At 37.9% G+C, this 15,237-nt stretch overlaps 1 protein-coding gene across 5 annotated transcripts in view; it reads left to right on the top strand.

Moving 5' to 3' along the window:
* itpr1b (inositol 1,4,5-trisphosphate receptor, type 1b) overlaps positions 1-15,237 on the top strand; it is a 247,427-nt gene that overhangs the window by 165,882 nt on the left and 66,308 nt on the right. For all 5 annotated transcript variants that reach the window (XM_051673468.1, XM_051673467.1, XM_051673466.1 and 2 more), the window contains 6 exons: positions 8,095-8,278; positions 8,385-8,635; positions 10,073-10,273; positions 13,007-13,117; positions 13,204-13,299; positions 14,330-14,464. In XM_051673468.1, coding sequence (XP_051529428.1) covers positions 8,095-8,278; positions 8,385-8,635; positions 10,073-10,273; positions 13,007-13,117; positions 13,204-13,299; positions 14,330-14,464 — 978 coding nt within the window. The remainder of the gene's footprint in view (positions 1-8,094; positions 8,279-8,384; positions 8,636-10,072; positions 10,274-13,006; positions 13,118-13,203; positions 13,300-14,329; positions 14,465-15,237) is intronic.

The raw sequence follows: 15,237 nt of genomic DNA, 5'->3' as shown, positions 1-15,237 counted from the left end.
CTCACTTAGGTCACGCAGCACATAAAAAGTCATGCAGAGGTAATGCATGTTTATTACAACATGGAGCTGATCGTATGCACAAGCTTGTACAACCTTGCAGACTCTTAAATGAATTCCAGCTCTACCAACAAGATCCACAAGGCTCCATGTTACTAAGGATGGATACAAGTACCCAAATACTCAAATACCATCATAAAAAACACAATAATTGTATTTTTTATTTTATTTATTTTTTACCTAATTTTTTAAAACATTTCATTTGTAATTAGGGATGCACCACTATGAACATTTTTGACCGATACCGATTTTAACAAAAAACCATAGCCCGATACCGATATTTTGCCATTTACCTTATTTTGTCATTAGATCACTGTTTTACTTTGGAATTATTTTCACTGTTCTTACATAAATAATTTCCACTGAACATGGATTGGATTTGTCAAGCCACAATGAAAGATAAATAGAATAAAAAGATAAAAATAACTAAATATGATAATATGATGGTTATATGACAAAAAAGGTTATTTGGTACTTCTAAAACATTTTTGCACTTCTGTTTTTGCAGTTCAAAACAACAGAACTCACATTTTACATGTACAGGTGCATCTCAATAAATTAGAATGTCGTGGAAAAGTTCATTTATTTCAGTAATTCAACTCAAATTGTGAAACTTGTGTATTAAATAAATTCAATGCACACAGACTGAAGTAGTTTAAGTCTTTGGTTCTTTTAATTGTGATGATTTTGGCTCACATTTAACAAAAACCCACCAATTCACTATCTCAACAAATTAGAATATGGTGACATGCCAATCAGCTAATCAACTCAAAACACCTGCAAAGGTTTCCTGAGCCTTCAAAATGGTCTCTCAGTTTGGTTCACTAGGCTACACAATCATGGGGAAGACTGCTGATCTGACAGTTGTCCAGAAGACAATCATTGACACCCTTCACAAGGAGGGTAAGCCACAAACATTCATTGCCAAAGAAGCTGGCTGTTCACAGAGTGCTGTATCCAAGCATGTTAACAGAAAGTTGAGTGGAAGGAAAAAGTGTGGAAGAAAAAGATGCACAACCAACCGAGAGAACCGCAGCCTTATGATTGTCCAGCAAAATCGATTCAAGAATTTGGGTGAACTTCACAAGGAATGGACTGAGGCTGGGGTCAAGGCATCAAGAGCCACCACACACAGACATGTCAAGGAATTTGGTTACAGTTGTCGTATTCCTCTTGTTAAGCCACTCCTGAACCACAGACAACGTCAGAGGCGTCTTACCTGGGCTAAGGAGAAGAAGAACTGGACTGTTGCCCAGTGTTCCAAAGTCCTCTTTTCAGATGAGAGCAAGTTTTGTATTTCATTTGGAAACCAAGGTCCTAGAGTCTGGAGGAAGGGTGGAGAAGCTCATAGCCCAAGTTGCTTGAAGTCCAGTGTTAAGTTTCCACAGTCTGTGATGATTTGGGGTGCAATGTCATCTGCTGGTGTTGGTCCATTGTGTTTTATGAAAACCAAAGTCACTGCACCCGTTTACCAAGAAATGTTGGAGCACTTCATGCTTCCTTCTGCTGACCAGCTTTTTAAAGATGCTGATTTCATTTTCTAGCAGGATTTGGCACCTGCCTACACTGCCAAAAGCACCAAAAGTTGGTTAAATGACCATGGTGTTGGTGTGCTTGACTGGCCAGCAAACTCACCAGACCTGAACCCCATAGAGAATCTATGGGGTATTGTCAGAGGAAAATGAGAAACAAGAGACCAAAAAATGCAGATGAGCTGAAGGCCACTGTCAAAGAAACCTGGGCTTCCATACCACCTCAGCAGTGCCACAAACTGATCACCTCCATGCCACGCCAAATTGAGGCAGTAATTAAAGCAAAAGGAGCCCCTACCAAGTATTGAGTACATATACAGTAAATGAACATACTTTCCAGAAGGCCAACAATTCACTAAAAATGTTTTTTTTATTGGTCTTATGATGTATTCTAATTTTTTGAGATAGTGAATTGGTGGGTTTTTGTTAAATGTGAGCCAAAATCATCACAATTAAAAGAACCAAAGACATAAACTACTTCAGTCTGTGTGCATTGAATTTATTTAATACACGAGTTTCACAATTTGAGTTGAATTACTGAAATAAATGAACTTTCCACGACATTCTAATTTATTGAGATGCACCTGTATGTACTGGACAATATAGAACATTCAAATTCATACTATATGTTGGGCAATTCCACGGAAATGACAAAAAGGTTATTTTGTAATTTTAAAACATTTTTGCATTTCTGTTATCACAACTTCTAATATTTTGCGGTTCAAAACAACAGAACTCACATTTTACATGTATGTACTGTATACGATAGAACATTAAAAATTCATACTATACGTATGTTGGGCATTTCCACGGAAATGCAACCACATCATGGAAAAATAAAAAGTTTAAATCAAAGTAACAAAACCCCTTTTTAAATTCTGTCTTATAGTGGAATATTAGATAACTGATGATGGATAATGCGGCCCAGAGCGTTAGAGGGCACCGCTTGCTCACACAGTGCTGACTTGCATGCTAAATGCAGAAACGCAATTTTTTAAGGTTAAGAAATCGTGCAAGACCATATTTGGATTTCAATCTTAATTCAGTCAATCATGCAGCTTTAATGGATATCATACCGATGTCTCAGAAGTCAAAGTCTGCTGGTTTTAAAGCATTTTGGATGGTTTCCCTCCAAGTAGCCTATAGGTCAGGGTCAGGACTCTTCAATCCAGACTGAGATCTAAATCTTTGTGCTAGTTATCTGACACCTGGCTAAGTGATTATGACGTGAATGGGATGTGTATACGTGCACAGAGCGGGAATGGCGCGAGCGGGAATAAAGCGTGTCCAGCTCTGTGCACTTATTCCTACTCTCCGCGTGTTGCCTCTCTCCCCACTATAGAAACGAGGTGCCCCATAAAACCTGATTTACTGTACGTAGTTGCAGGCGTGGACATTTTAACAATTGTAGTGGAGACCCGGCTACAGATACTGCCATCTTTTGCTTAAAAACACTGTACAAAACAAAAATTAAGCATATTATCTGTCTGATATGTGATTTAGACGGTTCAGCTAAGCCAGGTTTGTGTCAGGATGTTTTTTTACATCTAAATTTCGCTTCATTAATCAGCATGTTGGGAGCCTTTTTTATAATAAACAAACAGATTTTTGTTCTAATTCTGTGAAAATGAGTCCGAGATGTCATCATGGCATGGATGGCAAGGAACACCTAATTATTCTTAAATTAAGCAAACAGTATTTACATTTTCCACTGTTATGTAGATTTTTTGTTTTTGTTTGTTTATTTGTGAGTAGATTTTCACTTTAAGGAAAATATAAAAATGGTTAATTCAGACTTTTACATTTGTATACATTTTCTCTCAGGGGAATCTCTTGAACCCCCATACAGTATTTTTTAGTCGTCAAAAGGCTTCCTGTGTCCATACACACTATATATTCTGAATGTAAAAATATTTAAACACGAAAACTGGACTGCTGTCATTCAGCTTCAAAACGAACTGTTGATCATATCTTTCAATATTCATATCCATGTGCCCTCGACTGATGAAGTCTTGATGAAATATATAAATCCTTTGGTAGAAGATCCCTCAGACCCCACTACTCTCTGGGTCCTCAATGTTCTTATCCCTCCCCATGTTTTGAAGAGACATTTGACTGTTTAGGATTTATTTATTATTTCTTTACAAAGTACTATTGCTACCAATGTGGTAAGTTATAAAAATTATATAATTTAATATCCAAATGACTACTGACACCATGTAAGCTACTGTACGTATTATTATCCGGACCTTTGCTGGGAAGGAAATGTAGAGACTGGACCACTTGGAACTTAAATCGAATACCCCTGCTATAGGTTAGTGCCATTTTCACAACTGTCACGTCCATTTATGCTTTTTACAAAGTGTGTTACTAATTCATTATAAATCAACCATTGTTTTTTTTTATTATTGTTTTTTATCGCCGTTTTCATGATTATAAGTGATATGCTGATTTCAATTTGGTCAGTAATTGACTGATAGGGGCCTGGGTAGCTCAGCAAGTAAAGATGCTGACTACCACACCTGGAGTCGCAAGTTCAAATCCAGGGTGTGCTGAGTGACTCCAATCAGGCTTCCTAAGCAACCAATTGGCCCGGCTGCTTGGGAGGAATAGTCATGTTGGGTTAACCTCCTCGTGGTCTCTATAATGTGGTTCTCGCTCTCGGTGGGGTGCGTGGTGAGTTGTGCGTGGATGCAGCGGAGAATAGCGTGAAGCCTCAACATGCACTAGGTCTCCATGGTAACGCGCTCAACAAGTCATGTGATGAGATGCGCGGATTGACGGTCTCAGACGCGGAGGCAACTGAGATTCGTCCTCCACCACCCGGATTGAGGTGAGTCACTACGCCACCACGAGGACCTAGAGCGCATTGGGAATTGGGCATGCCAATTTGGGGAGAAAAAAATAAAAAATAATAATTGACTGATAAATATTGGAAGCCGATATATCTGTGCATCCCTATTTGTAATTTTGCGATTGGGTACAATAGCATTTTCACTAGATTAGCTAGAGTTGGGACACCAACTGTACTCAACGTTGAACACTCTGTTTAGTGAGGATTTAGGGGTCGTACACACAGGACACATTGTTGTGTTCAACAAAAGCTAGACGGAGTTGCCTCTGATGAAATTGGGCTTAAAACGTTTATTTTTTATTTTTTTTATATGTAACAGGGGTCTTTGCTGTGTCTCTTTAGCTACCAAAGGGTCACTGGCCTGAAAAAGGTTTGTAGAGCCCTACTTCAGAATGACATCAATTAAACACTTTCCTTGCTTTTTTTTATGAACCTTTCCACTGTTTTTCTGTTTTCCCGGCTGTGCGTCATATGGTAGTCAGGTGTTGACATGTTTACTGTAGCAACGCATTTGATGCGGCCGTGTTGTTTATTAGAGCAGTCATGAGGCTTGCATATTTGCATGCTGTAATGCTATAAACTCCACTTCTTTGCTGCGAGCCCTTACATAACCTGTTGATTTGCTTTTTCATTTTAATCATTTAGAACGATTGGCCCTGTGTCATGGCTGTCTTCAATTAACTTGATTGAGGAGCATTTAACAATGACGTCATTCAGCCAGACTAGCATAGAATTTTAGTTTCCTTTTTTTGATAAACTAAGTTGTTTTTATTGTAAGCACTGATACATATGAATCATTTTTCAAGTACATCTCCTTTGTATGTGTATGCGCACACTCCTGTGGGTGTGTTGTGTTTCTTTGGCTCGCCGTTGTCTCAAAGAGGGCTGAATGAGTTCGCTGTGAACCTGGAAAGAAGGCTAGTTATGTAACAAGCTTTCAAAACTGCCCTAGAATTCCGCTGATAGATCGCACTCCTCACTCTCCCTTTCTTCTTCTGTCGCACATCGCACACTCACTCCATGCCTGTTTGGCTCAGGAAAAATAGGGCAGGATTTTCCTCTGCTCTCTTTCCCTCTTCTTTTTTTTTTTTTTAACCATCCTGTGCTGGCGTGCATGAGCTGTCTCTCTCCACTCCCCCCCTCCACCACTCTGCTGATTACAGACTTATGTAAGGAAAAAGAAACGAGCAAAAGTAGGACAGGATATACCAGAGAAAAACATGACCATACATTCAGAACATTTAACCAGTGTTTAATTATAGAAATGTGTTTTTTTTTTTTTTTTCCTTACTGCATTTTAGTGTGGTGTTAAAAAACAAAAACATAAGTACATTCATGCATTTGGAACTTTTATCCAAAGCAACTTACAGTGCATTCAAGTTATAATTATTCCTAGGAATCGAGCCCATACCATTGGCATTGACGTTTGGCTAAATTTATGCATTTGGCAGACGTTTTTAAGTTTTTAACAATTTATGAATTCATTGGTAATCAAACCTATGACATAATGACATGCTTTTCCAGTTCAGATACATTTGTGCATTTGGAAGACACTTCTATTCAAAGCAACTTACAGAGCATTCAAATTATACATTTTTATCAGTATGTGTGTCTCCTGGAAATATAACTTATTATCTTGGCGATAACTTTACCAGTCGAGCTACATTTACGCATGATGCTTGGCAGATGCTTTTTATCCATTTTTATCAGTTTGGTAAAATTCCTGGAAATCAAACCCATGGCCTTGACTTTAGCAATAGCATGTTCTTCCAGTTTGAACAATTCCTGGGAATTGAACCCATGACTTTGTCGTTAGTAATGGCATGCTCTTCCAGTTGGGCTACATTTATGCATCTGGCAGACGTTTATCTAAAGCGACTTACAGTGCACTTATTACAGGGACAACGGAGTAACCTGGAGTTAAGTGCCTTGCTCAAGGACACAATGGTGGTGGCTGTGGGGGAACCAGCAACCTTCTGATTACCAGTTATGTGCTTTAGCCCACTACGCCACCACCACTCCAGTCTAACACCCATTTCCTGGGTATCGAACATATTACCTTCGTGTTGGTAACACCAAGCATTACCAGTTGAGCTACATTTATGCATTTGACTGATGCTTTTTATCCAAAGCAACTTAATCAGTATACATACTTTTATTATTTTGTGTGGTTCTTGGGAGTCGATCCCATAACCTTAGCACTAGTGCAATGCCATGCCAGTTTAGCTACAGGAAAACTACTTATATTTTTACATTTACTTTCTGTTTGAAGTTTTGCGTAAAGAAATATAAAACATGGAATTTTGTATTGAGATCTGTTTTCTCTTGACAGCAATGTGTGCGTCTGCATGAGATATTGTGTTTCTTTGTGTAAATGTGTGGATGGTGCCAACTTTGTAGCACATGGGACAGTGTGAAGACAGATGGTGTAAAATCACGTGAGCTGAGGGAGGCACTCCAGGTTATTTCCGTGGCAATTGCTGCGTGTGTGCACGAGCAAGGCTGCTCTGAGAGGGTTATATAACCGCAGTGGTGTGTGTCGGGCTGGCAGTAAACAGGGTGTAGGGGAGGGAGGGACGTGAGAACTCTGCTTTGGAGCATGGCTGTGCCACTCTGCTAATTTAACTCATCATGTACTGGCACAGGGGTTAGCGCCATTAATGGGGTCATATCATGAGAAAGCAAATTTTCCTTAATCTTTTGAAATAAGAGTTTATTTTACAATGACATACGGTAACTTTCGTTATAGCACTATTTGGACAGAATTTGTTTTCGAAACGTTTGAGTAATATTACCCTCAAATGACAATTCTGTCATCATTTACTAATTTTGCTCCAAACCCATATGACTGACTTTCTTCGGTGGAACACAAAGGAGATGTTAGACAGAATGTAAGCCTCAGTCACCATTCATATTTATTGCGTGTAAAAAATAAAAAATAAAAATGCAATGAAAGTGAATGGTGACTATGGTTAACATTCTACCTAACTATTCTGTTATGTTTTTTGAAAGAAAGTCATACAGGGTTGGAACAACGTGTGTAAATTATTACATAATGTTAATTTGTGTGCAATCCCAGTCCCTAAAAGCTGACGTCTGTCATTTCATGTACTGACTCAAGTGGGATTAGGATCTCTGTAATTATTACTAAGGTGTGAGTGTCTATTATCTGGATGTGGGCATTACATAAGGTCATGGGCTCTGGGTGAATGCACCACGAAACCAATTGAAAAAGAAGACTGTTAGCCAACTGTTATTTTACCCAGAAAGATTGCAAAAGGTCTAAAACCATAATGAAGTTGCCAGCTAGTGCAATGAGAAATGTAGCTTTTAGTTGTGCCGTTCAATAAAAGCCTAAATAAATGACAAGAAACATTGTAAAAAATAATCAGATGTCTCCAAGATGTCTGTTTAAGAACATTTAATCTGGAAATAATCACATTCTAAATTTTGTGTACAAACATATGCTTAACATCTTAAAAAGGGCAGATTATAAACCAAATATGTTGCAAAGTCATTTAAATGTCCTTTTTATCATCTAAGAGAAAAAGTCTTATTGATGTATTGCAGATGAGATTGCAGAACATTTATGCTAAATCTATGCTAACTTTTCTCACCCTCCTACTCTTTCTCTCCTACCTGTCGCTCCAGCGGTCGTTTTTCTGCCGTCTGACAGGTGACAATAAGTCAGAGAAGTTCTTTAAAGTGTTTTACGAGCGGATGAAGCTTGCCCAACAAGAGATCAAGGCAACTGTGACGGTGAACACAAGTGATCTGGGCAGCAAACGCAAAGACGAGGACGCCAACGACAAGGACACCCAAACGCGCAAGAAAGGTCAGGGCTTGGCATTCATTACTGAAAAATAGTCATAAATTCATAAGTGAAAATGTATAACTACTAGTGTATGTCATTCTAATGTAATCCCCCCCCCCACCCCCAGTGAAGGATGTTGCCGTAGTAACCGAAGAAGTGCGGGAGCAGCTTCTGGAAGCCTCTACGGCCACCAAGAAGGCCTTTACTGCGTACCGACGAGAGGCGGATGCCGACGAACATCTGAATGTGGCAGAGGGTCAGGCTAGCACGGGCGATAAGAACCAGGATGACAACGAGATGAGCGTGATAATCACGATTATGCAGCCAATTCTGCGTCTCATGCAGCTGCTGTGCGAGAACCACAACCGTGAACTGCAGGTTATTGAACTAGAAAATGCTTCGAAAATGAGCATTATTGCAAGCTAAAGCAGTAGCTTACGTTTTATGTGTAGTCTTGCTATTTTTTCGCCAGGGTCCTTTATATTTTTGGTTTCAGGGCAGTAGAGCTGATTAGCAATAGAGCATTCCTTTCCATGAATTCATGTTCATTCAATCAACATAAAACGGTATTTGCAACCAATTTTACTTCCATTAAATTGCATATATCAACATAAGGGTATTTAACGAGAAAAAAATTTAGAGCAGGACTTGATTACATCCTTCAGTAATTGATTGGCTTGTGAAAAGTTGGCATTCCAAACCAGAATGGAGCTAGGTGGTTGGAGGAGGAAAGTATTATATTTTAATGAAAGATTACAAAGAATTGTTTTTTTATTATGAATAATGTGCACTGAAGAATCAAGCACAATAAGGAAATTGAGGGTTCGTGGCAAATTTGCTGCAAACTTGCCACAAATTCTCCACTGATTATTTTCACATGCAAATGAGTTTTGCTGCAAACTTGTGGCATATTGTCCATTGTTGCCAAAGGTTTGAGGCAGATTTACCACTACCGGTGAAGAGCTGCAAACATTTGCGGCGAATCACAAGCTCATTTGCATGTGAAAGTAATGAGTGGCAAATTTGTGGCAAGTTTGTGGCTAGTTTTCCAGAACTCTAGATGTTTTGTAAGGGGCCAGAAACCAATTTTGATGTTCACTTTAAGATAAAATAGGTTTAGAATTTAACATTTAGCATTCAAAACAACTTTTGTGAGAAATCGGTCGGTTCTTATTTCCTTAATTTAAGTAGGTCTTGAAGAAGGGGTTCATGCTAGTTTCACGGCAATTACAGAATTGTGTGATTATTTGTCATTACATTATCACAAAGCATTTGGTGAATTGTTTCATAATAATTTCCTTGCTCACCTATTGTTTGCATCTTGAGCTTTCATGCAAATGGTCAGCAAAAAGTCTTTAGGTAAAATAGAACGTGTACTGTAAGAAAATCTAGAGCCAGTGTCTTTTGAAAGAAATGTTTGGCTTTAAATTGATAGTTTACCCAAAAATAAAAATTCTATCATTGTTTATTCACCCTCATGTTGTTCCAAACCCATATGACTTTCTTTTCATAAAGAGATGTCAGGTAGAATGTTAGCTTCAGTTACCGATCACTTTAATTGTATGGAAAAAAGATGCAATGAAAGTGAATGGAGGCTAACATTCTGCCTAACATCTCCTTTTGTGGAAGAAAGAAAGTCATATAGGTTTCATTTTTGGGTGAACTATCCCTTTAAAGCCCAGACATTTATTCCAGTAGATTCTGGCCCTATGAGTTCATCAAACTCACTAATTTGACATATAAATATAAAAGCATGTCCCTCATATCCTGTTAACCACCTTTTCCACTGAGCTGTTTCCCCACTTCTTTCCTTAGAACTTCCTTCGCTGTCAAAACAACAAAAACAACTACAACCTGGTGTGCGAGACACTGCAGTTCCTGGATTGTATATGTGGCAGCACTACAGGGGGCCTGGGCCTGCTGGGGCTTTATATTAATGAGAAGAATGTCGCTCTCATTAACCAGACTGTGGAGAGCCTGACTGAGTACTGCCAGGGCCCTTGCCATGAGAACCAGGTGAATTGAAAGCAAAATGGAAAATTCCCTCATTATTAATGCACCATGGCTGTCAAGCTCCAAAAAGGATAAAAAAATTATTTTTTTTAAATCCCACCAAAAAGTCACCATAAAATAGGTTTGTTTAAGGAACACCAACATTTGAGTTATTAACTGATAATCTTGCCCTCTTCGAAGCTTGCATCTAGCCGCATTTGCATCTAGAATTCAGAAATGGGTTATTGCGTTCTGTTACCTCACGTGTGAGAATCAGTGCTGTGAGAATCAGTGCTGTAAGAATCAATGCAAGAATCGACATCATGTATTGTACAACTTCAGAAGGCTTGGAGTTGTATGGTGCTTTTATGGTGTTTTTGTTTTTGTTTTTTGTCCTAAAACTGCCATTCCTTTGTCCACAAAAAAAGTAACCACATACCGGTTTGGAACAACATAAGGGAAAGAAAAATATAAATAATGACATAATTGAAATTTTTGGATGAACTATTCCTTTCTATATACAATACTCTTTTTTCAGTTTTTTTAAGACTACGTGGTGCTGCACCAACTAAACTCACTTAGCACTTTATTAGGAACACTATGGTCCTAATAAAGTGCCCGACATAGTCTTCTGCTGTTGTAGTTCATCCGCCTCAAGGTTCGATGTTTTGTGCATTCTGAGATGCTATTCTGCTCACTACAATTGAACAGAGTGATTATCCGTGTTACCATAGCCTTTCTGTCAGCTTGAACCAGTCTGGCCATTCTTCATCAAAAAGGCGTTTCTGTCTGCAGAACTGCCACTGACTGGATGTTTGTTGTTTTTGGCACGATTCTGAGTAAACTCTAGAGACTGTTTTGCATGAAGATCCCACGAGATCAGGAGTTACAGAAATACTCAAACCAGCCCCTCTGTCTCCTGACCCGTATCTGCATGATTTAATGCATTGCACTGCTGCCGCAACTGACTGATTAGATAATCAAATTAATAAGTAGGTGTACAGGTGTTCCTAATAAAGTGCTCAGTGAGCGTATATACCCACTATTGTCTACAGATCAGAGTATGTGAGTAAAGTGGCAACAATTTCCCCTCTATAATCTATATATAATCATTCTATAATTTTATGGTTTTAAAAAATCACAAACCTCTGTACATAAGATGTATTAAATTAAAAATAAATACACAATACTAGGAGAAAAGCTTCAGTGTGCTTTATTAGAAAACTAACATTAGTCCATGTCTATATTAAATTATTTAAATCAGCTTACTTATCAAGACTAGTTAAGACTATCAAAACTATGTGTCCAATGCGGAGCTGACTTTCAGAAATACTAGCTTTTAAATATTATCTTTGAAACATTTGAAAGATTTTAAATCTGCCTCTCTCTACCTTGGTTTGTGTTTGCTAAATTTCTTCATATGCACATGTAAATTGCATAAATTATAGCACTAAAATACATTTTAGATGGCAATCAGTTAGTCAAACTATGCAATATTAACAAAATTAGTAAGTTCAGTTGGTGTTTTAGATATTTAGAAGTTTATTTCTATTTTTAATGCAGGACATAATACGTCTGAGTTGGCGATGCATTAGATTTGAATGATGATATGATTATTCAAAATATTTAATAGGAGAGAGAGATAAGTATTACTGACTTTTAGATTGTCTTTACACATGTAAATGGATGTTATTGTGTTTTCTGGAAACATGACTTTTAAGCAGCCACGGCCCATGCATTTTAAGTTTAGCCTTCAGTGCGATTTATGCCATTAAGAAAACACAGTTTCACAGTGAATAAGGCACCGTATCCCCATCATACATTACGTGGCAGTCAACTAATAATACCAATTGACATTTTAAAAACATGTCCATGCATGAAAGCCAGAACGTTCATGTTACGCACGAAAGCCAGAACGTTCATGTCCACACACGTTCTCCTTCTCCGTCATTAATTTTCAATAGATGTTTGTATTTTTTCTTCACATTCTTTCTAATAACTTCAGAAATTTCATCTTTCTTTAATGCCAATAGTGTTTAATACTGCTTAAATGTGAATTCTTGCACATTATGGGCCATTAAAAGTTGTTGTGCTCACGATGGAGCATTAGTAGACTGCTCTTGGAGCAAGAGAAAACAATAATGCTCCGATTTTCAAAAAACCCACTCATACTAGCTCCAGGAAAAATCATACTGCTCTGCTTCTACTTCGCTCCTCTCACATACTCATTCAACCCTCTTGGAAATGATTGTAATCTTTCTTTATGCTAGCATTATGCAAGGTTTCTGACTTTATAGGGCCATAATTATTGTCATTGTCCTAGTTTTATAAAGATAAATTTAATGTTCTTGTTTGATGAAAATGTACTTTTGTGCCTTGGTGATTTTATGATTAGTGTCTTACTGAGGCACACAGTTCCAGGGCCATAAGCACTTAATTGCAGGTTGATTTTCACAATTTGTGAACATGCTTACTGTAGCAGTTTGTTCTCTGATATGTTTGTGTGCATACAGCTTCTGGGAAGCTTTTGGTTAGATTTACACTTTCTTGAAAACTCATTTCTATAGGTTATTTTGATAGCACGTTCTGATTACACCTTGTCAAACTGCAGTCAACATTAAATGATTAAGAATCCATTTATAACCCATCATATGTGCACTGGGATAGGAGAAAGAATTGAAAACATTGAAAAATGACATGCATCACCTTTAATAATTGACATTTTTATTGTACTTTTAAATTTTTGCCCTTGCTTAGAACTGTATAGCCACACATGAATGTAATGGCATCGACATCATCATTGCTCTCATCCTAAATGACATCAACCCTCTCGGGAAGAAGCGGATGGACCTCGTACTGGAGCTTAAGGTGCCAGAGGTCACCCAGAACATTCTGGAATATGTAGTTTTCACTGTAGTCAGAAATAATTGACACAACTGTGGTCTTTTTTACAGAATAATGCTTCAAAACTGTTGCTGGCCATCATGGAAAGCCGCCACGACAGTGAGAACGCGGAGAGGATTTTGTATAACATGAGGCCTAAAGAACTGGTAAAGGCGAACTACAGTGTAGTGCAACGTGTACAGCACTCTCTTACTACATGTGCATACTAGCAATAGTATGTAAAACACCTCATCTTAACTTTGTGATGTAAACATTTTCCAGCATCAAGTAATTTTTTTTTTTGTCTTACTAAAAGTAAAATGCTGTGCGAATGGAAATAACAGCAAATAATTTTTTAATATACGTCAGTGGTGAGTAGGATTTTGGACCAATGCAATTTCACTGTGGGTCGCAACACAAATAGAAACCAACTGACAAAAAAATCTAATCTTATAATGCAATGCATGTCTTGGTCATGACTGGTTGGGACAAAACCTATATTTGCGATTGGCAAATCTGAGGTAGATTTAAGGGCCGTTCACACAGACCATGTTCTTGCATACTCTTTGTGGGATTTTTTTCATTGATGGTCTATGTACAACTCTTCAGTGTCTAGCGCTATGAGCACCACAATAAGATGCCATGTCAAATCAAGAGTAGTTCAACTTTGGGAAAAAAAAGAAAACAAGACAGACATGAGGGAGAAAGTCATGTTTTAATTAAAAATGGTCAAAACAAGCATTGAACAATGAAAAGCAATGAACAATCATGCACAAAAAGATCAGAGACATTTATAGGAACAAAGGAATGTTCGGTGTTCAATACAAGTTAAGCTCTATTGTTACTGTAAACACGAATTTTGTTGATTGTCTTGGGTAAAAGTATGTCACAAAGGCTGTTGATAAAGCTTAGCTTGTTTGAACCTTGGGCATTCTTTCAAGAAAGTAAATGGGGTCCATTTTTATTTCATGTTGTCTTTTAGACATAACTGCACCAAAGATTGTTTTGTCTGCTTATCCAGTGTTTTGACAGAGAGCTTAATTTATCTCAAAGAAAACGTTTAGTTGATGCTTTGCATTTAAACCCACCTGTCTCTCTCATTTTCATGTTCACAGATTTCTATTTTGTATACAACCACCTACTGTCATTAAGTTTTATCATTGACATAGTTACATCTTATGTTTGATCGGTGCCTAGGTGGAGGTGATCAAGAAGGCCTACTTGCAGGGAGAGATTGAGGTGGAACACAACGATGATGAAGAACATGGCGAGGAAGAGCATGCTGCCTCTCCTCGTAATGTGGGTCACAACATCTATATCCTGGCCCATCAGGTGACGCACATAAATATGCATTTACACATACACAAACACACACACTTTTACTGTGTCAGCTTTCTGAATTATATCACCCCTTTCCCTCCACTGCCTAAAAGAGCCGTTGAGCTGTATAGATTTTCTGCCTATTCACGTAATTATCTGGGCTATCGACAGAAGAGCAGTTGTGTAACCTGAGGTTTTGAACTGTGTGATGTTTTTACTGGCCCTAGATGTACCCACAAAATGACACTGTTTGGAATCAGAGGTTCAAGAATGAAAAGACCAGAGAACAAAAACTGCATTAGACAGGACAGTTTGATTTAATTTTAATCAAATAATAGAGAAAAACACCTTTGCAGGTTGAGGCTCAAAAGGTCAGGCCATAATTGCAGCAACAAGTAATCCATTTAGTGTTACTGCAGGAACAAATTCTGTGGTGGCTACTCATAGGCTGTGTATTTTGTTTATTTCGAGTTTATTTGTTCACTTCTAGGCTTTGACCCTGTGTTGTTGTTGTAATTGAGCCATTGTGAGAACTTTAAAAATGTGGGTATTTGACAGACTTTAAGCTAGAGGAAAAGGAGATTAAATTTACAAACAGTAATATAAAACATAAGACATATTTACACATGCAAGTGATGGATTTTTGAAAACAGACAAAGTTTAATATTTATTTTAAATTAAATAGATTTAACAATTGTTCAATCTTAGGTCCAATAAATACTCTACGGAAGTATGTGAACGCAAATGCTTCTAGCTATCCAAGCTCGATTGCACACGTTTTTGCA

This window comes from Myxocyprinus asiaticus, chromosome 35 (assembly GCF_019703515.2).
Source record: "Myxocyprinus asiaticus isolate MX2 ecotype Aquarium Trade chromosome 35, UBuf_Myxa_2, whole genome shotgun sequence".
Taxonomy (NCBI): Eukaryota; Metazoa; Chordata; class Actinopteri; order Cypriniformes; family Catostomidae; genus Myxocyprinus; species Myxocyprinus asiaticus.
Note: the sequence above shows the minus strand (reverse complement) of the source record. Positions and strands in the feature narration are given on the sequence as shown.